This window comes from Platalea leucorodia (genome assembly GCF_965183815.1).
Source record: "Platalea leucorodia genome assembly, chromosome: 1".
NCBI lineage: Eukaryota > Metazoa > Chordata > Aves > Pelecaniformes > Threskiornithidae > Platalea > Platalea leucorodia.
In genome coordinates, this window is record NC_138823.1 from 64,186,836 (window position 1) to 64,212,509 (window position 25,674).

Here is a 25,674-nt window from a genome sequence, read left to right on the forward strand (position 1 = left end):
CACCGCCCGCCCCCGCCCCTCCCCTCCGCCCGCCCCCTCCTTTCCGCCTTCTCATTGGCGGAGCGAAATGCCTTTCAAAGGAGGCGTCGGGCTGGCGACCGCGGCGGCCGCGGGGGAGGGAGTTGCGGGGCGCGTCGGCGGCCTCGTGCCCCGCCCTCTTCCCCCCCCGCTCCTCCCCGCCGCGGGGAGGCGTGAGCGGCGCCCTCCGCGTGACTCAGCCGGCGGTCACGTGCCGCGGCGGGTGGCACCGCGGCTGGCGGGAGGCGCGCGGGTGGTTGGGCGCCCCGCGTGGCCCCTGAGGGAGCGTCCCCGCCGGCGGTGCTTCCTCACAGCGCCTCAGGCCCCCCCGGCTGTCGCGGGGGCCTTTAACCCTAACCCACCCTGTTTTCCTTCAGTTTCGTTGAGGCGAAAGCCTGGTTCCTTCGCTGCGGCTTCAGATGTGTTTGCTGGCTTTGTTCGCTTGTTGGGCCTGAGTGGGCCCCCCCCATCCCCTTCACGGCAGCGCCCCGTGCTGCGCTGCCGGCGCTAGGTAATGGCCGTATGCTACTTGGGTGCCTGAACAGCAATAGCGGCGCATACATGCTCTGGTGTGATTACAGGCCGCGGTTTTTTTTGTGGTGTTTATTTACAGCATAACTTTACTGACATAGCCAATGTGACCTGTCGAGACCCCTTTCCTCAAAGCTGGTGCTTAGGTAGTTTTGTACCCTGTGCGCTTGCTATTGGTTATCAGCGTGCAGGACAGCTTCATGCTTCCTCGCTGAATGCCACCATGATCTTCAGATCCCCTCTCCAGTTCACTACAGTCAGCCTAACGGGAAGAGTAGCTACTGTCCCTCACAGCTTGGTGTCGTTCTCCACTTTAATAAGGTCGTTACTGAAAATAACAAATATTGCCACCAAGCTCTGTGATTTACCTGGCTGTTACGACAGAAAACCGGTGATAGCCATTCTTTGACTGATGTCATGTTCAGCTTAGCAGCAGCTCTGTGGTGGTTTTAAGTTCATGTGTTGTGATTATCAGCTTCTAAAGATGTAATTTCTCCCACACACATTAAGTTTTCCTACTTGTACAGAAGACAGTTGGGTTTATTTCCTATGATTTATAACAGGTAGTTCTATGTTAACTGGTACTTCTCTCTTTATCCTCTCCCCTGAAGGGAGAAGCCATTTGCAAGCACTCTGTCCCATTAGCTTTTAAGATGACTGGGAAGATTTAACTTATGCTGAATACAGCAAGTGGTTCCCATGGGAGAGTTGGCATCAAACAGCAAGCGGATCACTGGAGCGTTGCAGCATGTGTTTTACAACATCTTTGCCACAAAAGTCCCCGGTTGGACATTTAAGATTCTTTTAAACATTATGAAAGCTGAGGACACAGCCTTTCTTTTCTGTGTTTCCCAACAGACAAGATTTTTTTTCTCATTTGTTTAAAATGGTCCTTTCCCTTAAGCAGTAGCTTTTGGAATTCTCTGATGAAGTGATAGTCTTGGCTGGCATTTTAAAAAAAACTACTTTTCATAATTGCTAGAAAAAACGTGAAATGTGTTTTCTTTTAAGGGTAAGAAACAAGGAAACATTATTTTCTTTAAAAATTACGGTTATAAAGCACTGATCTTGTGATTTTTCTAGGATATGACTGAGGTTAATCTTTTTCATGTGTTACACTGTAAGCAAGGCAAAGCAAAATCAGAACAGCAAAGTTATCTATCTTTGACATTGTTCCTCAAAAAATGTTCCCAGTTCATCATTTTTGGATCACAATTTGCAATATTGCTTTTCAGGTGAATACCTGGTGACTTCATAAAATTTGGAAATAAAATATTTATTGCTATCTTCACTGCGCTGGTAAGACCATTTCCAAAAAGGGTTTTAGGGTTTGGAGGGGAGAGGACTATTAAAACAGCTTTTTCTGGTGTGCAGTGTTTGTTCCTGGCTTTTCATAACAAGCAGACTTTCTACCTTCCTGTTTTTCTTTGAAACACTTGGATTGAGGAAGGTGCTATAGTTAAAAGACGTATTTTCTTTACATAATGAAATGTTAGATGTTCTTTTTTGTCATAAATATTCTCGTTCCTTTACACTGAGCCTGGCCTGTGCTGCAATACATGGGAGCGTACAACAGGCATCCAACAGGCCAGATAACAGCCATAACTTCATATAACTCCCACTCACATGAAATTTATTAGCATTGCATCAAAGGATCACATTCTCAGTCTGAAATTCTGGTTCTTTCGGTTCTTCTTTTTGGTGCTTTTTAGGAAGTTCCAAAAATGACAGGGTTGCAGCACATCTGCTCAGTGGTATGGCAGTGAACATACATGTACTCTGTATTCTAACTTTGCGTGAAATATCAGGTCATGTGCACTTCAAAATAATGATTGTGGCCTGAGCCCAAAACTGCCTCATACTCTTGAACACAAAATATAGTCAATACTTTCTATTATAAGCCAAAGCTTGGGATGTGTGAGACAACTTTGTCAGAAGCACTATATGTCTAATCACATTCCACTCCAAATACCAGCTGTGTTTTCTTCATCTTTTGATAAGTATGTAGGAGTGTCCCTGTTAAAAATTCTTACCAAGACAAAATGCTTCTCTTCATACATTTTTCCTTTGAGAGCAAGAATGGGAGAACAAGTTGTGTTCATTATTAATCACATAGCTGAATGCGATTCTGGATTAGTACAGCTTTCGGTACAGTGTAAGAATGTACTCAGTTCTGCATAGGTTAGAATACAGTGTTCACCTGTTGCTTCTGAAGAGAGATGGATTTAAGCAGGGAGCACAAATGTTCCCTGTACCACTAGGAAGGGAGCCTGCTGTGGGGAAAAAGGAAAAGATTTCCAGTGTGCCTCCGTGTTTCTGTGGTTTTCGTTCTCTCCAACAGGCCAGCCGTAGTCTTTGTATGACTTACTGAGGACATCACTGTTGAGCTCCTGGGAATTAAACTTTCTTGCCAGACAGGAGGGGACCAACATCACAGAGGGATTCCTCAGATCTTGGTTCCCAGATAGATTCTAGCCCCAACGTAGACAGAAGGAGGTGGAAAGGATGCTTTTGTCATTGCCTTTACTCTGAATATTTTGACTCTTGTAAATAATTATCTTTTCAAGTATAATGCATTATTTATAGCAAAAGTATATTGAGCTGTCTGTTTTAGTTGACCAGATTTTGTTACATTGCCTACCTAATCTTAATCAGAAGATAACTGATGATTCATTTGCCTGATACCATATACTTATAAAGTTCTGTAAACAAATATCAGCCTTATAAAAATGAATTAAAAGTTTTCTTTTAAGACCCAGGTGCTGCTTTGGGGCAACCAAGAGTATAACATGAATAACACCAGGCACCAGTCTCTGTTCTTTGTCAGTCTACCGGAGCTGCAGAAACTCTGTGCCACTACTGTAACACTGAGTTCGCAGATACCGGAAACTGAGGCAAGGAGTACACAGATAAAGATTTGCAGGTAAAGAATTGTGAGGGTTATTATTTTCAGAAGCTGTTGGTGGTTGTTATTAAAAGATTTTATTAGCAGTACTAGAATTAACTGTAATAAAATCAGCAAAATTCTTATCAGCAGCAAACAGTATAAAATTGTTCAAAATATTTTTTTTTTTTTGGTGGGGAACTTGCTGGCTATTGGGGAAAAAAGACACTTTTCTATTATGTTTTTAATGTCATCAGGTAAAAATAACAAGGCCACCTACTTCAAATTAATAAATAGTTAAAATTAATCTGTGTTCACTTGCAAAGTTTGAATGCTTTAGGTACATCATTGCAGTTATTGTATTAATTTATGTAGGTTGAGACTGAGTGAAAAGAATACTCAGAAAGCATATGTACGCTCCTTATTGTTCACCAAGAATTATCTCATTCCCTTTAATAGGAAAGGGAAGAAATGAGAAATTCTGCCAAAAGGAACACTTTTGGAGAGTTCTGTTCATGTGCCAAAGCCCCGTAGTCTTTGTCTTAGACCGCTGTGGGTGGGTTAAGAGCAAGTAACTTGGACTAGTCCAATATATTATACTGAACCACTGGAAATCAATTAAAAATGGAATGTGTTATGTTTGCAGAAGGTGAAGAAAATAAATTTAAGCTGAGAAAATCAAATACGTAAAATTATTTTTGAATTTTTTTCTAACTTTTTTTTTTTTTTTATAGACAGTTACTATTCCTGCATCAAGACGTCCTTTCTGCACCTGTTATTGGAACACTAAATCAGATTTCCATTGTAATGGCGGTCAGTATCACTGTGTAAATAAGTATATGTAGTTACATACTGTCGCGGATGAGCGGAATGCACCTCACTCAAAAGAGAGAAGCAGCAATATATATTATTGAGGTATAATAATAATTTGATAGAGTTCAATAAGTTCGATGGCAAGGTTCATCTTCGTAATTACTACGTGGAAGAAATATACAAAGGAAAATTGAGTTAGAATAAGTATATGTATATAAGTATATATACTTATAAGTGTAAATAAGTATATGTAGTTACATACTGTCGCGGATGAGCGGAATGCACCTCACTCAAAAGAGAGAAGCAGCAATATATATTATGAGGTAAAATAATAATTTGATAGAGTTCAATAAGTTCGATGGCAAGGTTCATCTTCGTAATTACTACGTGGAAGAAATATACAAAGGAAAATTGAGTTAGAATGCCTCATACAAAGACCAGAGGCATGAAGAGTAAAGAGGACCCTTCCGTTGAGTCACGAGGCTTTCTAAACTCCTTTTTGGAGCCTAGGTGCAGCTGGATCCAATCTTAGTCTCAGACTTGGTCAATTCACGTCTAATGGAATTATCCATGCAATGTTTATAATATCTGAGTAGATACATGAGTTAGTAATGGTTCTTAGTATTAATTCAGCATGCTGTCAGTCACTTACTGAGGATCTGCCGTGGGTAAGGGATCTCTCCACCTTGGGTAAGGAAGGACCTCTTAGTCTCAGGTAAGGAATTGGTAACCATGAGAGGCGTGCCTGCTCAAGGGGAGAGTCGCCTGGCGTGTAGGCCAGCTGCCGTTCAGGGAGAGCTCAAATTGGGCCCATCCTGATTTCATTCTTTATAGGGTGAAGTAGTTGGCTGCTAGTCAATAGTATAGACAAGACAGATGTCTTCAGTTTAGCTCTGATATCTTGGTTCTCTACTTTGGTTAGCTTGTACTTTCAGGTTTCAAAACCACCTTTCAAAATATTTTTCAAGACACTTTCACTCCCTTGTACATAAGTCAGGGGCTTTCCAGCTCGCAAGTTCACCCCAAGGACATGAGGCATGTTGCTTCTTCGTCAGCCTGAACCAAAGTACGGCTAGGAGTCAAGTGTATCCATCACACATACATGCATGTTTCTCTAAGGAGTGTTTTGTTTGAGGATCAAGGATAAGTAAAACTATGTCATTTAAAGCAAACTTTTATTTTTGTGCATTAGTAAAGTAGATGACAGCTTATGTCTTCTACTCTTTTGATGAAACGGCCTTTTCAGATGGTGAACCTTTTGTGGAACAGAATGGACTCAATTGGTAAGATGCCACCCAATTCACAATGAGAGCAGCAGGGGCAGAGTTCTGTGGTTTTTTGGGCAGTCTTTTGCTTGCTTGTTAATGTATCTTTAGCTAGAAATGAGATTACACTATGAAAAATGCCTGGACTAATTTTAGTTATCATTCTCCTTTGAAATACAGGACATGGTCTTTGCTTTAACTATTCCTTAGCATGTTTTTCTTAGGCAAAGTCACTGATGGACCAGAATTCAATTTATGATTTGCTAAAACACCCCTTAATTTCAGACACTTGATTTTTTTTCTTATTTTTAGATACCATTTTACAAATCAGGAATATGTCAAGCCTATATAGAGAAACAAAGAGCTACCGTAAGTGCTGAAAGATGTCACAGTTCTTAAGATTGTTGCACTTGTCTGCAATTGCTGTTGCCAGAGATGAGTATTTTTCATAGGGCATGCAATTTGTACTGCAGAAGCCAAGTTTCAGGGTAAAAAAAGTCTGTCCCATAGACAAAATGTCTCTCATGAATCTGGGTTAGTAAGTATACTTTGTCAGAGTCAAAAGTTTTAAGAAGTTCTTAAGCAGTTTCACTAGATTTCTCTGCTGCAGTGGGATCCTGATCCTGTTCAGGGGTGTTGGGGTTTGACCTCGAGGCAACGACAGACCTGGCCTTCAGGCCACAGACCTGCAGCTCCCCTGCTGGTGTCACCCCTTCTGCGTGCACCCTATAGCTTCCACAGGTGGAGGCGTTCAGGCGCCTGAACTATCTCCCCATTCACGTTTTGTGTCTATCCAACCTGTGTAGGACAGTCTCAGAGAAACAAAACAAAAACATAGAGAAGAAATGGAACCCATGAGCTTAACAGCTGATATATTTTTAGACCATTATGCATATGCTTTACTATCTTCTAGTATGCACTGTGTGAGTTTTATGAATGTATGTGTGGATGCACTAAAATTGCTGAGCCAAAAGGCTGGTTGTAAGCAAAGCCAGAATCTTGGGATTCATTTGCACAGCCAGTTGGGTGTATTTTTCTTTGTTCCAGGAAGCATAACTGCATATCTGGATTAGTAAGACACGTACTGCTCAAACATGCTTAACTTACAAAACTGCTTGATGTTGATATGTGTAACTGACCTGTCATTGTTATATTTTCCAACACCAGCAGATTAGTAGTACGAAGTGTAATTAATAATTGTGAGCTGCAAGCAGATCCTTGTAGGATCTCATTAGAAACATCCTCTTGGAGGTGTATTAGTTAATTGGTTTTAACCCATTGTAATTGGTTTATTTTTCTTGACCAATGCTAATTGTCAATAGAAAGCCATGCAGGACAGGAAAGCAGTCAGGCAAGTAGTACTGCTGGGTGAACAAAGCTACATTTATCTATTGTTCTTGTGATTGCAAGAAAATGTCTCTGGTCGTGAGTTTGGCAGCAGAGTTAATGTATGTAAATTTTGGATGTTGTGCCTATTGTCTGGAAAGAGATGCATATCTAGTAAAGTACTCCATATAGTTCAATTAATCTTTTCCCCAAGTCTATTATCAGCCTTCTGAAAACATTAAATGAATTGTAGCGCACCTTACTTTGATGACGCCTGAAATCTAAATGCCTACATCAAATAATGTGCTAACTTCTTCTTGTAGATGAAAAGTAAAGATGTGTAACATATACTAGGATTTGGCTCCAAGATGCAGTAGCAATATCTTTGATTAAATTTTGATTGAAGCCTTTAAAAAAAACTGTTAAATTAATAATAACGTATTTTTCATTTCTCATTGATGTTATTAGCTGGAAGCACCACAAACAGTTAGTCCAGCCATTCTCCAAACCTGTCTCTCGTACACACTTACAGCCAGACTTGCACCCAGATGGAACAAGGCTGGTCATCTCTTGGTGCAAGGTATTTGACTTACTTGGGTCAGGGATCAAGCATTTAGTTTTCAGTTCTTTATTGTTGCATTTAGTTTTCAGTTCTTTATTGTTGCATTTATTTTCCGTAATTTAAATTCCAGAATTATTTCATTTCCATCATTATTTCATTCATTATATTCAATTATTTCATTCATTTAACCTATGATTTTTTCTTTGATTACATTTTTATTGTTTCTTTATCCAAGTTCAATATTCAAATTAACAATCAGAATGGACGTATCATTCACTTTTTCATCTTCCTCCTCATCTTTGTAATAGATCAAATAATTATTTCAACTGAATGCAACATACCAGATTAATGATATCCAAACCAAATATTGTTGGACAGTAAATGTCTTCTAAAAATGGGGCCTGTTTTTCAGATTCATGCTTTCAGCAGTGGCACTTCTGCACATGGTTTGCATGCTTTTCTAATACAGCAGTGTTTTTCTGTCAGACCACCTGCTTCTACCAGGCTCTGTCTTTTTAGATGGTGGTTCCTTCGCCTGACATCTCTCTACTAACTCCTGTGTAGGATAAATGTGAATTACCGAAGTATGGAAAAACAGACATGTTTCAGATACTGTGGTGTGCTCTTATTAAGCTGAGCAATTTTATAGATCATTCCAAATATACATTGAGAAAAGTGTATATGTTATTGTCTTATTTCCAGCCACAATATTAACACTATCTTGTTTTCACTATCTTCAAAATATATAGCTATCTGAATGAAATCAACTTATTCAGGAATAGCAGCTGGAAGTAGAGGGCTAGATGGTAGCTGATATAAAACTGGTTTCAATGAAAGACATTGACTAACAGGAATATGACCCTGGTACATGCAGCTTGTCTAATCATCTACATTGCTAAAGCTGGGCAAAACTGATGATAGATGGCAAAATATGTAGTAATACTATACAGATTTGCTTTTGAACCGGAGAAATTTGTTGACTGTTAGTCAATTAAAAATAGTTATATGTATAAATTTCTTACCGGGAGGAAAAAAGGATATATAAATTGCTGTCCACTAATATACTTTCATATATCTTTCTTCTTTATATAAGATGTTAATGAATCAGTGAAAAGTTAATTGATAGAGGGGTTTTTCTCTCCTTAAAAGTAACAAACCTTTCAGCATTCATGACACACACAAACAAAACTGAGTGATTTCTCCTTTTTTTTTTTTGGATAAAGACATTAGGCATGTGGTTTAGAAAATAATGTCTATCTATCTATTTTATTTACTAAGGAAAAGATTTTTTGTCTCATTCAGGAAGGCAAAATGCTGTTGGTAAGTACAATATTCTGTTCATGGTAAACTTGTGAGAGCAAGATATAGTTATGTGCTTTCATACTGCCATGATCATGGCATTACCACCACAATGTCTTTTCGTTTCTCATTCTGAAAGAACCTCAGTCAAAATACACTTGATGGCAGATGGTGCTCTGTATGTAACAGTTGTCAGCTCAACTGCACCTCTGAAAAATTGCCCACAGAAAAGGTAATTTTTCTACTATTAATCTACAGCCATAGATGGAAATTTGCCATTTACAACTTATGATTATTACAATTAAATGCACTTGCATCAAATTATGAGTCTTGCAAGTGATGTGAAAGTTCCATAGTAATAGATAGGAAAATGACCTGAAGTGACTGTCCTGTATGTACTATGTTTGCTGCTCACAAAAGTTAAGTCACAAAACATGATGCTTAGCTATTGCAAAAATTACAAAGTAATATTTTTATTCCACTATAAAAGTTAAAGATTACATTTGGGGATATTGAAGCCTAAATTTGTAAGAGAGACCTATGTTGTGGAACATAATACATTCAGTTCCTGTGCTAGAGCTTGCTCAGAGCGGGGTGGACGTTCTGGATATGTGTCAATAAATGCTTGCCTTGCTCATATAGTCTTTCCTGTTGACCACTTCTGGATGCATAATACTGGGCTAGATGACTCAGTACAGCCAATGGTTATAATAACTACATTTGCTTTGAAAATGGGTGTTTGTTTATCAAGGATATGAGTATCAAGCATCCAGTTGCGTGGACAGCCATGAGTTCCTAGGGAGGTGTACTGTATGGATGGTAATTCATTATTATTTTAATTTTTCATAGTTAAAATTAAATTAATTTTAATTTCCATGCTGAGGAAGTCTAGCCTTTTGATTTTCCAATGCAGCATTTTGACTAACAAATACTTTAAGTAAACATTTGGATTAGCTTTCTGTCTAACAGATGAACTGTAGTTCAAAACAGGGCTTTGTGCTTTGTTTTCATTGTAGTTATAGACCTCAATGTATCAGAGAGACAGCTTTGCATCAGCGTGGAGGCTTGCTCAATTCGGTTGCCACCCCCTGAGGTATGAAACAGTTATATTTTCTGTGACTGTATTTGTCTTATTAATCTTTATCTTCTTTTCTGTTAGGTGACTTGTAATTAGCATGATGGGGATAGAAGTGCATATTTCTGCTTGTATTGAGAGTAATTATATTCATTGACTATCTGCATCTGCTCTAAGTGCATAACATCCATGTTTTATCTATATTGATGCATTCTAGCAAGCATTGTAAAACTGAGATTCTAGACTAATTGAGAGACCTTTCAAAATGCTAACAGAATATAGTAGTGAAGTGTCTTTATGATTCTAGATTTTCTTCTAGCAGTGTTTTCTAGAAGGCATTCACTGTCTCACTGTAATACATAGACAGTTTTGAGTAACATCTTAAAAGTGAAGCCACGGGTAAGTTGTCAGCACTATGTTTCAAGTTCCTGTATATAATTATTCTGGAATCTGCTTCATTTTCTATGCAGCTTCCAAAATACGGGAGCAGCCTGGATTACGCTGCATGTAAGCATAATTAATAAATTGTTTAAGAAATCATGGTTGAGGTTGAAAAGTTACCATCCTTTCTGACAGCGATGTCACCTTTGTTGAATATGTCCATACATACAGGGGCATATTTGTCAGGCTTGCTGGTTTCTTCCAAAATAAGTATTTCTGATCCAAATTTTTCTTTCTTAGAATAGAAGAATAGGATTTTTTCTGTGACTTAGTTGGACAGCACAAACGTTAAAGCTATCTTTAGGAATCCAGTTCCAAAATGACACAAAGCAATGATGGGAGCGATCATGATGTGGCTTCATTATCAGTTGGATCATTTTAATACTTTTCTAAAACAGAAATGGCCAGATTTTCTTGTCAGTGAATAAATGCAAAACCCGGTAGACCATAGAGAGAGAAAACGTTTCTCAAATCTCACTGTTTGATTGGCCCCTGCAGTCAAAAATTTTCACATTGTGAAAATGCATAGTGTTTTTGACTTCTCACAGGGTGAAACTGTATGTCGCATTAATGCTGTTGCTTGGATCTTTGCACTTGTTTAGGCAAGGTGGCATACACGGTTATTAGACTGTCAAACACGTTTCTGATTTGAATTTTAAAAAATGTGCACGGAAGTGAGACGGTTCTTAGTTTGAGAAATTCCTTCTGTACTCTCACTTATTAAAACACTTCAAATAAAGTTTAAATCTCATTGATTTAAATAAGCTTTAAACCTTGTACTTGCGTAACTTTTGGAAGTGTCGGCTCTAATGTAAGATAATGTGCAATTTCATAATGGGAATATGTTCTGAAATAAGCAGTCTGTGAGAACTGATAAAAGAAAAATAATGTATAAACTTCAGTGTATTGTGGTACACAATTATTTTTGAAAATTTAAATTTTGTACTGCTGTAGAAGTATTTGCAAATAACTTTTTTTTTCTGTTTTAAGCTGGGAGATTTTGATATTTCACCAAACACCTTAAAGCTGTTTGACAGCAGTGAAAATACAGTTATTCACCAACATTCCATATTAAGTAACTGGTGCTATGTTTTGCCAAGGTAGGAATATTTGCCATACAAATTGTGAATTTGATACTAGTGATAAGAACACTTCTGTTTTACAGTCTGTTTTACATTCAGGAATTTTTTACTTTTATTGTCTCAGTGTTATGGAAAATGAGAAAAATTAATCAGTGAATCATAAATTACAGATTTAAATATTATTTCAATTTTAGTAATGTCTCTGCTACTTCTGTGATATTCAAGAGCATTAATTTTTCTCAAATATAATTTTAGCAGAAAGTGTCAATTTAAAGAAAAAACATATTTCCACCTTTGCCACAAAGTACCTCTATTTACACCTATGTTTTTCATCATAAAAATATGAGAAGTAACGATATATTTGCTTTTGTTCTACATTCACTGGTAGTGAGTATTACAGACAAGAAAAATTAGACCTGTAGGTGCCAAGTTCTTTTCCATACTTCAGGAAAGATTGCTATTTTTCTGTCATAAACTTATGAGCTAAAGGTATTAGTCCTCAAAACATAAAAATAATCCATAAATACTTTCAATGCCAAGAATTAGATTTTTTTTTTTCCAAAAGTCCACTATGTTTTCAGCTGAGTGTTATGACACCCTTTCTAAGCATCCCTTCTTTACCTATGCACAGCATGAAAATGGGTCAGATCATAAACATCAGCCACATAATTCCTCCAGAATCTCCTTTCCGTTCATATAAAGAATTTCAGATGCACTGGAAGAATCTGGTAAGAAAAAAAATACACTGCTTTCATTTTTGCCTCCCTTTTTTGTACCTATTGAATTTGTATTTGTAATACACGATTGTGGTTTCTTTTCTTTTAAGTATGGATATATTCTTCCAGAGGATCTTGAAGAGACAAAAATATACTTCAGTGTTTACTTCAAGCCAATAGGGGAAAGGTTCTTTACGTATCCTTTTGGAATATTTTTGTTACATTTCCTCTACTACACTTCTAGCAAATATCTAAATTTTCATTTTTGATTGTGCCACATCTTCTTCTTCCATAATTTCATAGAAGTCAGTGGAGAATTGTTTCACTAGAGAAATTGGAACAAAGTATTTAGTCAAGTCTCTTTGTCCCAGTATTGAAGAATAGTAAGTCAAATAGATCAGTTTGCTTCACAGCTTCTGTAAACATGATAATGCCACTCTAAATGGTGATGTAAAAGGAAGAGTTAAATTCCTGTAAAAATATGGCCAACAAAGACTTATAAAGAGAATTTTCCTGCTAGGAAAGACTAGACTAAGGATTACTTACATTGAGTAATCGTTATTATGGTAGATTAGTGTGGTATAATCATGTTGAAGCCCTGTAACTTTATAAGCTTCAGAAAGCTTAAGAAAGTAAGTGCTTTTGTTCACCTTTTTTCAAAAAGCTTTAGACGTGTTCATGCTCAACGAAGGTTGATTCATAGTTATAGAAATGTAAAGAAACTTGTTACGTATACCTGAACACTTACTCAGGTACCCTTTAAGTTGCATTCGAAGTCAGCCAGTGCAGTATTTCCCTAGAACAGATTCAGAAAGTGTGTTGAACTCTTTTCTTTCCGACATGAAGTGTAAACTTTCACATCTGTGTGGATTTCCAGTAAAGATGACAAGTAAAGCACTTTATGCTACACAGGAACTCTCCAGGGCTCCGGTGTGTGTAAGGTTTTTTTATAAACATATTAATGACATGTACTTTGTTCACGGTATGAAGTGGTCTTTATCATGTTTAGAACACAGTAAAAGCATAAAACTATGCTTTTCACAACAAACAACTATCAATCATGTAACTTTAATTAAATGTGTAATTAAATAGTACATTGCTATTTGTTATGTTGTTGTTCACATCACAAATACATTAAAAAATTGGACTTAGTGTTAATTAGTTGCTATCAATATTTGCAGTTCTATAGACCTTATTTTACAGTTGGATATCCAGAACTTTCTCACACCTCTTCCATAATAATAATATCAACAATAATTATAATAATTTTTAATTGTTATTGTTATTATTACTACTATTATTACAATTTATTTTTTTTAAAAAAAGCAAACCAAGAAAAATATAATGTTCTGTGGCCTTATGCATTTAAAAACACTCACGCTGTAAGATTTACTTCATGGCTGGTGATGGAAAGGAGGCAAGCAATCAAAACTCCTTTAATTTGAGGTTGTGACAAAGGCTGAGACTCAAATTTCTTTGGTAGTAGTGTGTGAAAGAAGAAATGAAGTAATTAATTCTGAACAAAGAATAGTGACAGAAGTTGCAGAGATTCTAAAATGCTATAATCCTCTTTCAGAAAGCAGTTCCTGTTTATGTCTCTTCAGTGATCAAAGCTAGAATGGCTCCTCTTTGTCATCTGCAGTTTTTATAGACATTCAAACTGTCTTTTGCTCAGAATACAGATGCCCTTAGAAGTCTTAAGAGATGAGGAGCCCTGTCAGTCAAACTCTCTGCAGACACCCTCAGAAGGGCTGGGCATTACTCAATTGGAAAGCACTAAACCAAGATAATGACTGTAATTTAAGTCTTTCCTTCTGAGAAGTACAATATTGCAGCGTAGTTTATAAGCAAAGAACTGGGGGGAAGAGAAAACAAATCTTCATTTATAGTGACAACAAAATATTGTTTAACAATATAGTTAATTCTAATTCAAAACAGGAAAATGTATGGCTATATATTGTGCTGTATTTTAGGTAGATATCATATAGTGATGCATTAGGTGGCACTATCAGATTTTTAAATCCAGTTCATTCAATTTAGCAGCTCTTGTTGTATTGCAGGAAATAAAATCTAAGCATGTGAACTTGGCTGGTGAGATGGTTTGCGTAGTATCTCTAACGCAGGCTCCTCCAAGAAAACAGACTTTGCCTAGAATTTCTTCACCATGCAGTATGGAAAACATCCACTGGATGGAGCGTTTGATCAAAGAGCCAGAAACACAGACTTTCTCGAGTAGCAGTAGGGGTACAGAAAAGGTTAGCATTGAAGTAACAGAGAATTCAATTAATAACAGGCAAATACCAGGAGTACCAGAGTTACCAGTTGTGAAATCTTTAGGAATGCCTGTAAATTCAGCCTTTCAGCTCCCCCCTCAAAAAATCAGCAAAATTATACCAATTTTCAAAGGAAAGTTGATGCAAATGAATGGAAAAGCCACAAATCAAATAGATGGGAAGAAAAGAGAAAATGGTGAAAGACATACACCAATAAAAATTACAGGTGTTTCATCTTCTGTGCTGACTGTGTGCAAGTCCAGCATAACTCAGGTTTACAAACCCGTTCAAAATATGTCAGTCAAAAATCCTACTCATAGCAGTGTACTTCAGGTAATGAACGTGAAAACGCATGCAAAACATGGTACACCTGTATTTCAATGGAAAATGGAGTCTGGTGGACAAATAACTAATTCTGATTTTTCTGATAACTCAGCTTCAGGTGGGAATTCAAATGAAGTCAATCACAAAAAGGCAAATTCTCCTTCCTTTCTTAAGAATGTTGGGTTGGTGCTTCAGAAATCGAACATCAATCTGAGTCTGAATACATATGCATCTCCTACATCCAGTGCAAGAAGGAGCAAAAAGTTTGCAAGTCAAAATACCATGCAAGTTCTTCAGAAACAACACCAGTCAAAGAAAGTAGATTTGCAGATTTGTAAATTAGACAATGAAATGACAAATTCTGGTTTATCACAGCAACAAATAAAGAGATCAAATGAAGGAGCAGAGTTAAATATTCATGAATCTGTTTTAAATGATACAGCATGCATCGCCAAAAATGAAGAAAATAGAGCAGCATGCCATTATAAGGACTATATCCCTAAGACAGCCAGTCGTCATTCTAAATCTAACTTTGAACAGGTATGGTGAATAACAGGGCATTCTCATTGGTTCTCACAAATTCAGTATATTCTAAAACGACATTAAGCAATAAAGAGCATGGCTTTCATCATGTTCTACCATCATTCTCAATATGGTTTTCTAAAATGTCTACCATATAAGTTAATGTTTTCAGCCACTGCTGCTTTTTTTCTGAAAGGGAAGATGATCTACTGTGTTGTCTGAGATACACGCTTTTTTTATTTGGGAGTTTTAAGGTGGGAGAATTAGTTTTCCTTTCTTTAAGACAGTTTATCAGCATATCAAGTGTGTGAGGTTAACGTGGTAAAATTTTCGGTGTTCAGTCTATCATCTTCATATGAAACCATATTAATGAACAGCTCTTGGAAGGAATCTCAAACCTCATCGGTTGTGTAGTGCTGACTGCAGTGTGTGTAAGTCATTGTGCTGTTAGACAAACATGGAAGTTTTGCAAATACAAGTTTAATTACAATTTCACTAAAAGCACAAGTTTTGACAGGAAAAATTCCTACTGGGCATAAGGAAAAAAAATCTTCAGAGTGAGAGTGGTTAAGTACTGGAACAAGTTGTGCAGACAGATTGTAGAGTTGTTATCCTTTCAGATTCTCAAAACTTGATTGGATGGGGCCCAAAGCAATGTGATCTAACTTTGAAGTTATCTCCGTTTTAAGTAAAAGTTATGATTAGATGACTCTTAGAGGTACTTTACAACCTAAATTTTCTATGATTCTGTCTGCATTTCAGTAAAATAAATAGCTGAGCTGATTTCAGTGCAATTTTTGTTAAGAGGGCATCTTTTGAAAAAGTAGGTCATTTTAACATGTGGAAAAATACTGGGGTTTTTTTGCTAATGAAGGTATCAATTTCTATACTTTAAGGTGATGACAGAGAACAAGTATCTGACATGTGAAACACTGTCCTCAAAACTGACTTCCTCAACCAAGGAGAGCAACACACAAGCATCTGTAAAGAAAAGTTGTGCCAGAAGAAGACAGGTAAAAAACCCACACACATACACCCCTTAGTCCAGTCTACAGGGACCTGAATTAAGAGATAAAAAGGAAAATTTAAATTTTTTCATTTTAGCATGTTCCAGTTAAAACAGGGAAACGAAGAAATCTTATTGAGCCTGCTCTGGATAAAATTAACCTTAACCAGTATAAAATTAACCTTAACCATTGGTTATGTTACTGTTACTTCAAGTGTGTATTTTGTCTCCTGCAAAAGATACTACTAAAATGAAAACATTTAATGATGTTACTTAATGTAAATATGTTTCTGAAGCACATTTGCTGATTCTACAGAAAACAGTTTTATACTGTATACAGTTATACTATATGTTATACTATATACTATATGTTATACTATATATACATATATAACTATGGGCATTCTCATTGGCTCTGTGTCTCATCTTAAGTGCTTAGATTCAGCAATTCTGTAAAAGTTAGTTCCAAAAGGCTATTTATAATTCATTCTGTGTTTTTAAAAGTTATATTCTCTTAATTATTTGGTATATGTTGTTATTGTATTACTAGATGGAGTCAGCAGCAGCAATTAGATAGGTTCCTAATATGAATATTTTTTTTTAATACTTTTTCCTTTGGATGTTGCTCTAATGATAATAGTGTGTACTTTCAAATTTGTCTTCCAAATATTTTTTCATTATTCTTAAATATTGCTTTTACCTACCGCTGGGCTACACTTCTGTTTCTAAATATCAGTTCTTTAAAACTTAGTTGTATCTTTCACCTCCGTCTCCTTACAACCACATTCTCTGTGTTTTTCCTACCTTCAAATTAGGCCCATTTGAAGGAACAGGTCCCAAGTCTCCGGTGCTCAGTACAATTGTAGTTTCTTACATAGATATGTATGTATTATTTCTGCTAATAGCCAACTGAAAATACTGTGCAATAACTACAAAATAAGCCAGGAGGAAAAGTTGCACACGCTTAACTCCCTTTTCACCCAGGTTCCCTTGCCTTTTGTATTTCATTTCAAGTGTGACCATTTGAGGTCTCATTACCCATGCTTGATCTCAAGTGCGTTTGCCTAGTCACATGTTGCAATATATAAACTTAGCTTGTCAATACACTCATTAACTGTTGATTAAGAACTTAAGAGTATGTATCCATAATTCAGATTCTTCCACTTAATTTACATTTATTAACATTACATTTTATCTGTCAGCTTTTTGTTTTGTTATGCTTTTAAAGCCAAATACAAGACAATTCCATAACTTTCAATGGTAATTAAAAGAGCACAATCTGTGCTATCCGTGCAGTTCAGGAAGGGCCAGTAGAGCAGCCTTAGGGGCCTGCTGCAGGAACGCGCTCGTACCCTAGAGCTCAGGCTGCGGCAGGGAAGAGAGGAGTTGCTGTGGGAAACGCCAGCCCAGCTGCTCTGAGCTGGCCCCATCCACCTGCAGCTGGGAAAGGCCCTTCCACAGGGCCACAGCTGAGTCACTAGTTACAGGCCCAGCACTGTGATGCTACAGCAGTAGAATCAGTCTCACAAAAAAGAAAAGAAAAACAGCAACTAAAAATAACTGTGGTTTTAAGAATAACGACCCCAGGGGTCTGAGTACTGAAGGCAGGCTTCCACCATAATATGAATTAAGTGCTGAAGTCCTTTGTCTGCCACTTGGAATGACTCAGCCACGCCAGGGCTTGTGAGCAGGGAGCTAACTCTACGGCTTGGGCAGACTGGACAAGCAGAAAGCTTGTAGCTGGTCTGGCAGCACTGCTGGGATGGGAAAGGAGCACTGTCCTGTCCTAGTCATGAGTCCCAAGTGCCCCGTGCCATTCCTTTCTCTCCAGGCACGCTGTGAGTAGCACAGCTACCAGCCTGAGCCCTGCAAGCTACTTTTGGCAAGTTGTCACGGTCTGCGTGCCACACTGCCAGTGCAGCACTGTGCTGCTGGAGCCAAGTGAGGTGGATGCACAGCTCTAGGGAAGCTTCAGCTGGAGTCTCAGGAATAGGAGGGGGACTTGTCTATTAACTGGGGTAGGGATGGACTCTCCAATGCTCATGAGTCTGATTCCACCTCTCTCCAGACTAAAATACAATGGTGCTGACTGAGGACACTGCTAAACACTTCTCTGAAGAGTAAACCTTTGTCATTATCTCAAGTTTGGACACCAAAAATGATCAGTTTGTTTTCAAAATCTTGGCTTCCGCCATGTAAAAGGGTATTTTCAAAATAGGTCTGGTTTTAATTATTTACCCACTGTACATATAAACACACTTTACATTATGTTTACCTTGGAAAATAAAAACTTTTATTACTTACTTCTCATATTCAACTAAGCATTTCACTCAGAAACAACTTTTTAGTTGAGCTGTTAGCTTAGTATTACTGCTTTGTTTACTGTACTGGTTTTTGCCTTTCTGTTTATTTGTTTGCATGTTTTTTGTTAACAGAATGAAGAAGGTTATTCAAAGTTAAAGAAAGCCAAAAGAAGTAAGCCTTCTGTTTAGGAAGAAAACTCTGGGTATGCTCATTACAAATTTTAAGTATTTTTCTTTATTAAAATGATATCACGTATCTATAATAGTTCCTACTCTTTTGGATCATGGTAATTATGTCAGCTGTCTCCAAAGGAATCACTTTACTAAACAAATGGCTTCTAGAGCAAAACGATGAGGTAACAGAAGCTAAGATTCTTGGTTTTATTCGGTACTAGCAAATAAAGCTTTGCTTTTTTTTTCGTGAAACAAGCAACGTTAAATACAAAAGCATCTTGTACTTAGTAGTACTTAGAATTTGGCTTAAATTTCTATTTTGATTGGCTCATTTTGTTTCACACTAAAATAAACCTGTTTTTTGTGCTGCTGAGTTCATTTGAATCTGAGCTGAAGTTAAAACCATAAACCATTAAAGTGAAACTATGTATATTATTTAATATCATTACATGAAATGGGGTGGCTAAATGCTTTTGTGGTGCTAAGATCTAATCAAAGGACAAAATTGTCTGTCATACAAAGTGAATAAATTTAGTTTTATGACCAGATATTTCAACCCACATTGTGGGTGGTTGTCAATAATAATCTTGCAGGATAGAACAGGCTTTTCCTGTGAATATTCCTTTGAATGTTAAGGATACATATAGCATATGAAACCCACCAGTTTTGTTGACCTAATGCCTATCACAAGTTATCAGGAATTAAAACCTGCAGGAAGGAGTGGCATATACAGTTAATTGTTTCAGAGATAAATGGAAGTATATCTATCCAAAAGAACACATTGATATAAGCAAGATGGTCACACAGACACAACAGCACAAAAATGTATATTATACAAAACAAATAGAAAAACATAGCAATAAAGAAGAAAAATATAAACTGCATCTTTTAATCTGGCTTTTGGCTTTAATGTAAGTGATAACAACTAGCCAAATATGCATTTTGTCTCAGAGATGCACTTTATGTCCTTCCTTTCTTTACATGGATAAATTTCCTCCAGTGAACATATATATACCAGTTGTCTGCTTTCCCTAAAGAAAGTCCGTTGTATGGATGGAAGCTCTCTGTATAGGGCCTTCATACTTCAGTATTCAGCATATCCTGTTCGTGGGTCTAGCATTTCGTGTCTCCTGCTTCAAGCCAGGCAGTTCAGGCATGGTCGTTCTTCAGAGGTGACCTGTTTTAGCGATTCAGCATAGATATCTGTAAGTCCAAAGTCTGTGACTTTCACTGAGGACTGATGAACAGAAACGGTGTCTCTGAGAATGGTCAGAACTTTATTTTTTTTACTTCTGATTTTTTTCTTATTTATGAGTTAAATGCCACAGGATCAAGTTGATCATGGTAGGTGATGCTTAAACCCTGGAGAGGAAACAGTGTCTTCTGTGAAGTGTTTAAAATACGATTTCTAAGAATCCCGTTGGTATGGGTTCTTCATTGATGTTGATGATTTAAAAAGAAAACTAGAGCTAAAATAACTTCTGCTATTGGATTGGTGCCTACAATTTTGATTCTGAAAAGCTTTGCTCTGAATTCCTTTATTATGTATTACTACATATGCATTCAGAGTGTGTGTTTTCATTTGAACACTTGAGAATTACTTGTAGGTTTTCAGATTTACTGTGTAGCAAGATTTATGGATGAGAAGGTCTTACAATGGAATTCAATGATGTAGTCAACAGGAAGGTCTTGGATCTATAATTCATGACAATAAAACATTTTTTACAATTTTTTTGCAAAAAGGGTCAGTTTTTATAATTAACGTGCCAAGTTGCACAGCCTCTTAACTTGTCCAGGAAATCACAGCATAATCCTAAGTTTCTTCTTTGTTTTGCTGGAGAAAATAGTGGGTATGTGCATAAAGCAACGTGAGAGAAGTATTTAACATTTTAAGAAGTTGAACATGTGATCCTAATACTAAATCATTCTCATTCATTCTGTTTTTACCCATATGTAGACAATCCCTCGTTCTCTCGGAAGGACTCAGGCTTTCCTTTGGCATAAAAAGAGTAGCTAGGTATTAAGCATGAGTTTCAGATACCCCTCTCCCATCCCCATATTTAGGGGTCTGGACTGTCCTGGGTGCATTGTTCTTTTTCAAGGCCATGCAGCTTGGGCCCGTGGAACCTCTAAGACTGCTGAAGTGCCCAGCCTGCGGGGTGGGGGCAGGGTATCTGCTGCTGAGTGAGCTCTGTAGAGTCTGTTGGGTATGTCTACTAGATTTCCATTGAATTTAATAGGAGTTTTGACATCTAATGCATATGTAGACAGCTAAATGTAGGTGATCTAAATATGGAGCTGAAAACCTTCCCAAGAGTTAAACTTGAATAGTTATTCAGTTTAAATGAAGACTATTAAGCTATTTTATGTTTGCTGTCAAATTAAAAAAAAAGTCTCCATGCTTAGTCTTTTATTAACAAAAGTCACTATAATTTTTCAAGGCCAAAAACTACTGTGAAAGGGAAGTTCGGCTTCTAAGACCAATCAGAAGGGCAGAGTTTCCAAAGGAGAGTATATGCTAGTACAGAAAAATGATTTAAAAGAAGGATTTGCATCATTACAAACATTGGTGCTAGAACAGACATATTCAAAGCAGCAGCAATGAAGTTCCCAAGCCTTTTCCACTGTTCTGCAGAACTCTTCCTGTTGCTCTGCTCCTGTGTTGTCATATGATACTGCCCTTTGGTTTTAGTTGCCAAATTTCATTTAGCAAATGAGAAGCTACAAATTCATCGCATATAGTAATAATAATAGTATTATTTTACATGAAAGTAGTAGCTACCATTGCTGTTAAGGTTATTGTATGAACACAAGTTGAAGGCAGGGAATCCACACAATTGGAATTAGGTGAAAATTCTCAGTGGTTTTGCATATAAGGGCTAGAGATCTATTGGACTGTGTCTTCTGAAAGGTGGATTGCCCGAATCCAACATTTAGGAATTTTTCTTCTAATTAGAAAGCTATGGTACACAAATTTCAACAAAGCCTTCTTTCAGAGGCTTTCTTGATGTGAAATATTAGGCTAAAATAAGACCTTTAAAGATATATAAATATAATAGCTTGAGCTGGTTTTATGAAGAAAGAGATTTAACTTAAATTTGAAAATATTTTCATGGAAATTGTATGTGGGGAAAATATTTGGGTTTTCATTGAAAAAAGATTCTGAAAATGTTTAGTCTTTCAATGAAAAAGCAACTGCTTTTATGATGGGGGAAAATTAATTTCCTAATCAAATCTAGTATCAGAAATAACCTTTGGACCATGTTCATTAGTAGGTTGTTGGTACCTAAAGACTTGAGACATATGCCAAAAAATAGATGCTATCATAACGTTTTTGCTGTTATCCTGTCCGTTTTTCATTGCTGCAGGATTGTTCCAGGTTAGGGTTAATCTAATTTGCTGCATGGTTGACCATTTACAAATGCTAAAGAATAGTTTCATAAGATTCTGTCTCTTACTTTCCTGTAGAGCTAAGAATGTGGTTTGGCTACCTGACCTGAGCTGGTTAAGAAGGTGTGAATACACTTCTGCAACCAAAGTTCCTTCCTCCAGCACCACAACTGATATTATAATATTTTGAGGGCCTTAAATTTAAAAACCCAGACCTAAGATGAAGGATAAAGCTGAGAACGGTACCATAGATTTATCAAGGAGAGAATTCTTTCTTCCTCTGTATAAAAATGTTCACTTGAATGCCCTAAATCCAAACTTTGTAAACAGAATGAAAATACAAATGTGGAAATACAGCAACTTTTGTCTGCATATTAACCATACAGTTCTGAGTTGTCTTTCGGTGTCTTTTGTGATCTAAACTTTTTCTGTTTTCCTCTGTTCAGGTTCCCAGGAGGGCATTAACATACTTGAGGATCTCTGAGCTTTGTGAATTTTTCTCTGTTTATTTCACATCATTGGTACCTGTTTCTGGATGAAAAACTGAGGGTTAAATACATATAGTCAAGTGAATCCATATATCAAGAACTTCTCCAGGCAGTTTAGGTTAATAAGCCTCTAATGAATTTGAAAATTTAGCTAATTGCTTAGTTTTTGCATAGCATTATGTCTGTCCTAGTACTTGCTTACACACTTAAGCATTCTTCCAAGTTTTTCTGAAGTTTCAAGTCTGTCTTTTTGTGATATAATTATATTTGCTACAATGTCTGGGCCTCTTTGTTTCATCAGTAAAACATTCCTAAATAACTTCTCCTTGTCAAGTCAAATGGTTAGAAAATAAACAGTACAATTTTTCTTAGGGGAATAATCTGAAAGCTGGATTTGATTTCAGCTTCTTCAATTCTTGTTATAATTTTTAATGAATATCCATTTTCAGAAATCAAACTGCTCTGTAAAAGGTTTTTTTAAGTCTAATTGATAATGCCATTCTTCAGCAGTTCATGCAGAATGTGTATAGCTGCCCTTTGAGTAATTTTGTCAGCCTAAATGTATCTTCAATTACCTACTTGAAGGTGTAGTTACAAGTATATACGTATATATGATTGTTGCCTCATAATCGCTGTTTTTAAGTTAATATTATTGTGTTACCTGGAAAATAAGAATCAAAGGTCACAACACTAGAGCCTAAACTCAAATGATAGTTTAACACTTGCTTTAGATATAAATTTGTAAAACATTTTCCTAAAGGAGTTGGTACAATGGAACTTTATGCGCTTTATGAAAACCGTTTTAGGTTTATATTGCCATAGTTGTATTTTTATTTACCTCATTTTTCAAAGCAGGATTTTGCCCTACTACAACAACAACCTTTGTTTTGTTTGTAGTTTTTTTCTTGAATGGTGACTGTTAACATAGCTCTAATTTAATGGTGCCAGTGTTTAAAAGGAAGTGGGCACTTCAACAACATGTAATTTTCTCATACATAATACAAAAAATACAAACCAACACAAATATTACAAAAAATAGAGCAATATGCTCAGCAAGAAATCAAATCATATTTACATTCTGTCTGGAAATTGGTCTACAAAGCTACTTTTCAAATGCTGTGGATTAGTTATTCTTTCATAGGTTTGACTATATATAATTGATCTTTTTCTTGTCTTACAATATGAAACAGGCTGCAGAGCAGTTGCATTTCTACGATGCTATATAAATTAGTGATTCATCTCATCTGTTTCCTATCGTTGCTTTTTAAATGCTGCTGGTTGCCAACATTTGCCTTGTATTACAACAGAAGTCATTTTGCATTATTCTTGCATTTTAAAATGTTTACCTCGTTTTGTGTTATCTATTATACTACTGAAAATACAGAATATGTAATTATTGCAGATCCAATTTCTTCCATTTAAAATAAACTATTGAATTATTCATTCGTGCTAAATTGCCGGATACTTCCTCATTTATGCTGTGGGGGAGGGCCTTCTTATTCTACCCCACCCACTCCTTGTAAACGTATAGTAAGGTGTTGATAGTGACTGGAAACATGCTGGGTGCAGGAGTGGTGGTGGAAATGCCTCTGACGGGGAGGAAGGATTAGTGCCGTGGCTGCCTTCGGAGGATTTGACGATGCTGAAGGGACCTTCACTACTGCCTTACCCTTCACTGGTTATATGGAGGGGCTGGAAGGGCCCCTCTCAGTTTCTCCTTTTAATGTGTTCTTACTCACTGGACAGAATACCCTTGCTTCTGGCAGGTACACGAAGCTGTCAAAGCACAGGAGCCCTCGACGCCTAGGATATCCCGGAGCCTCCACGTCTGATGTCTGCAGGCTTGATTTCTCAAGATTAAAGGAACAGACCCATCCACCTCCCCCAAAATGTATAAATGTACATCAGGAACAAGTGGAAGTAAAAGGTTAAAACAATCCTCAGGTGTGAGAAACTGGTAAGAGGTCATCTGGCAGAAGATACGGGATGAGAGGAAATGGCCTCAAGCTGCGCCAGGGGAAGTTTAGGTTGGATATTAGGAAAAACTTCTTCACCGAAAGGGTGGTCAAGCACTGGAAGAGGCTGCCCAGGGAAGTGGTTGAGTCTCCATCCCTGGAGGTGTTTAAAGAACGGATAGATACGGTGCTGGAGGACATGGTTTAGTGGTGGACTTGGCAGTGCTAGGTTAATGGTTGGACTCAATGATCTTAAGGGTCCTTTCCAACCTTAACAATTTTATGATTCTATATCACCCACCCTTTGATGCTGGCTGGGTTTTATAGTGTTTTGTAGATTTTTCATCAGTTTTCAAATCATCTGATTCTATGTCTAAGTTGACTCAGATTTACATTTGAGAAATCTTTCTTTGGCCACTGTGTTAGAGGATTCAGAAAGCTGCAGTTGGAGTATTCATAATGAATGTACATTATTTAGTAAATATGCACTTCCAGAGAGTGATCTTTTCTCAAATATTTTCATAATTTGTCAGTGTTCTTTTCCTCCCTAGTCTTCACAGATGTAAGCCGAAGGGACTTCTTACATACTTTAAATTGGCACATGCTCAAGCACTCTGTCACATCTGAACTTAGAAGTTTACAAATTATTTTATAGGTGCTCATAGCAGGAGGGAAGCTTGCTGTTTAGTTCCTTTGGTGCTGGTTTCATACCAGCTTGTGGTTAATAGTTGGTTTAAAAATAGTCAGATTAAGACCTCTGAAAGTACTGTATCACTATATCACAAAGTAATTTAGTAAATACAGCAATTTAAGCACTTTAGGCTGCATGCTTATTTGCATCAACATGCTCGTCCTAGCTTCATGGAGAACCGGGAACTGAAGCATTGTGGCATCTCTTGTACTAGTTCAGGAAAACGATTCGTTGCAGCCCTGCAGCAATACGGGGTTCGGTCTCTGCACAAAACCACGTAGTTCTGCTGGCCTGCGGACAGCACAGAGCAGCAGCTCAACCTCTCACCTAAAAATTTGCAGCCAGGATGAGCAAGTATGTTTTCCCTGGGATCTGTGCAGAACTTGATGCAGCCTCTGAACCGCTTAATCCCCCCAGGGTAGCATTAGAATCTGGGACAAAGCATCTAACTTTGCTGGAAAATATGTGAAAATTGTTCCCAAAGAGCTTACAGTTCCATCAGGAACACACATCGCTTCTTGCAATGATCTTTTTAT

At 37.2% G+C, this 25,674-nt stretch overlaps 1 protein-coding gene across 1 annotated transcript; it reads left to right on the plus strand.

Annotated features, from left to right (window-relative positions):
- Positions 1-3,338: 3,338 nt before the first annotated feature.
- LOC309598464 (uncharacterized protein C18orf63) lies at positions 3,339-22,488 on the plus strand (the record flags this gene model as incomplete). The annotated part of the gene is made up of 14 exons (XM_082329085.1): positions 3,339-3,472; positions 4,168-4,246; positions 5,824-5,880; positions 7,306-7,417; positions 8,678-8,719; positions 9,715-9,791; positions 11,205-11,314; positions 11,928-12,024; positions 12,123-12,208; positions 12,765-12,948; positions 14,073-15,149; positions 16,028-16,144; positions 18,573-18,612; positions 22,451-22,488. 14 exons carry the CDS (start codon positions 3,339-3,341, stop codon positions 22,486-22,488), a joined length of 2,250 nt encoding a protein of 749 aa, XP_082185211.1.
- Between the last annotated feature and the right edge of the window lie 3,186 nt (positions 22,489-25,674).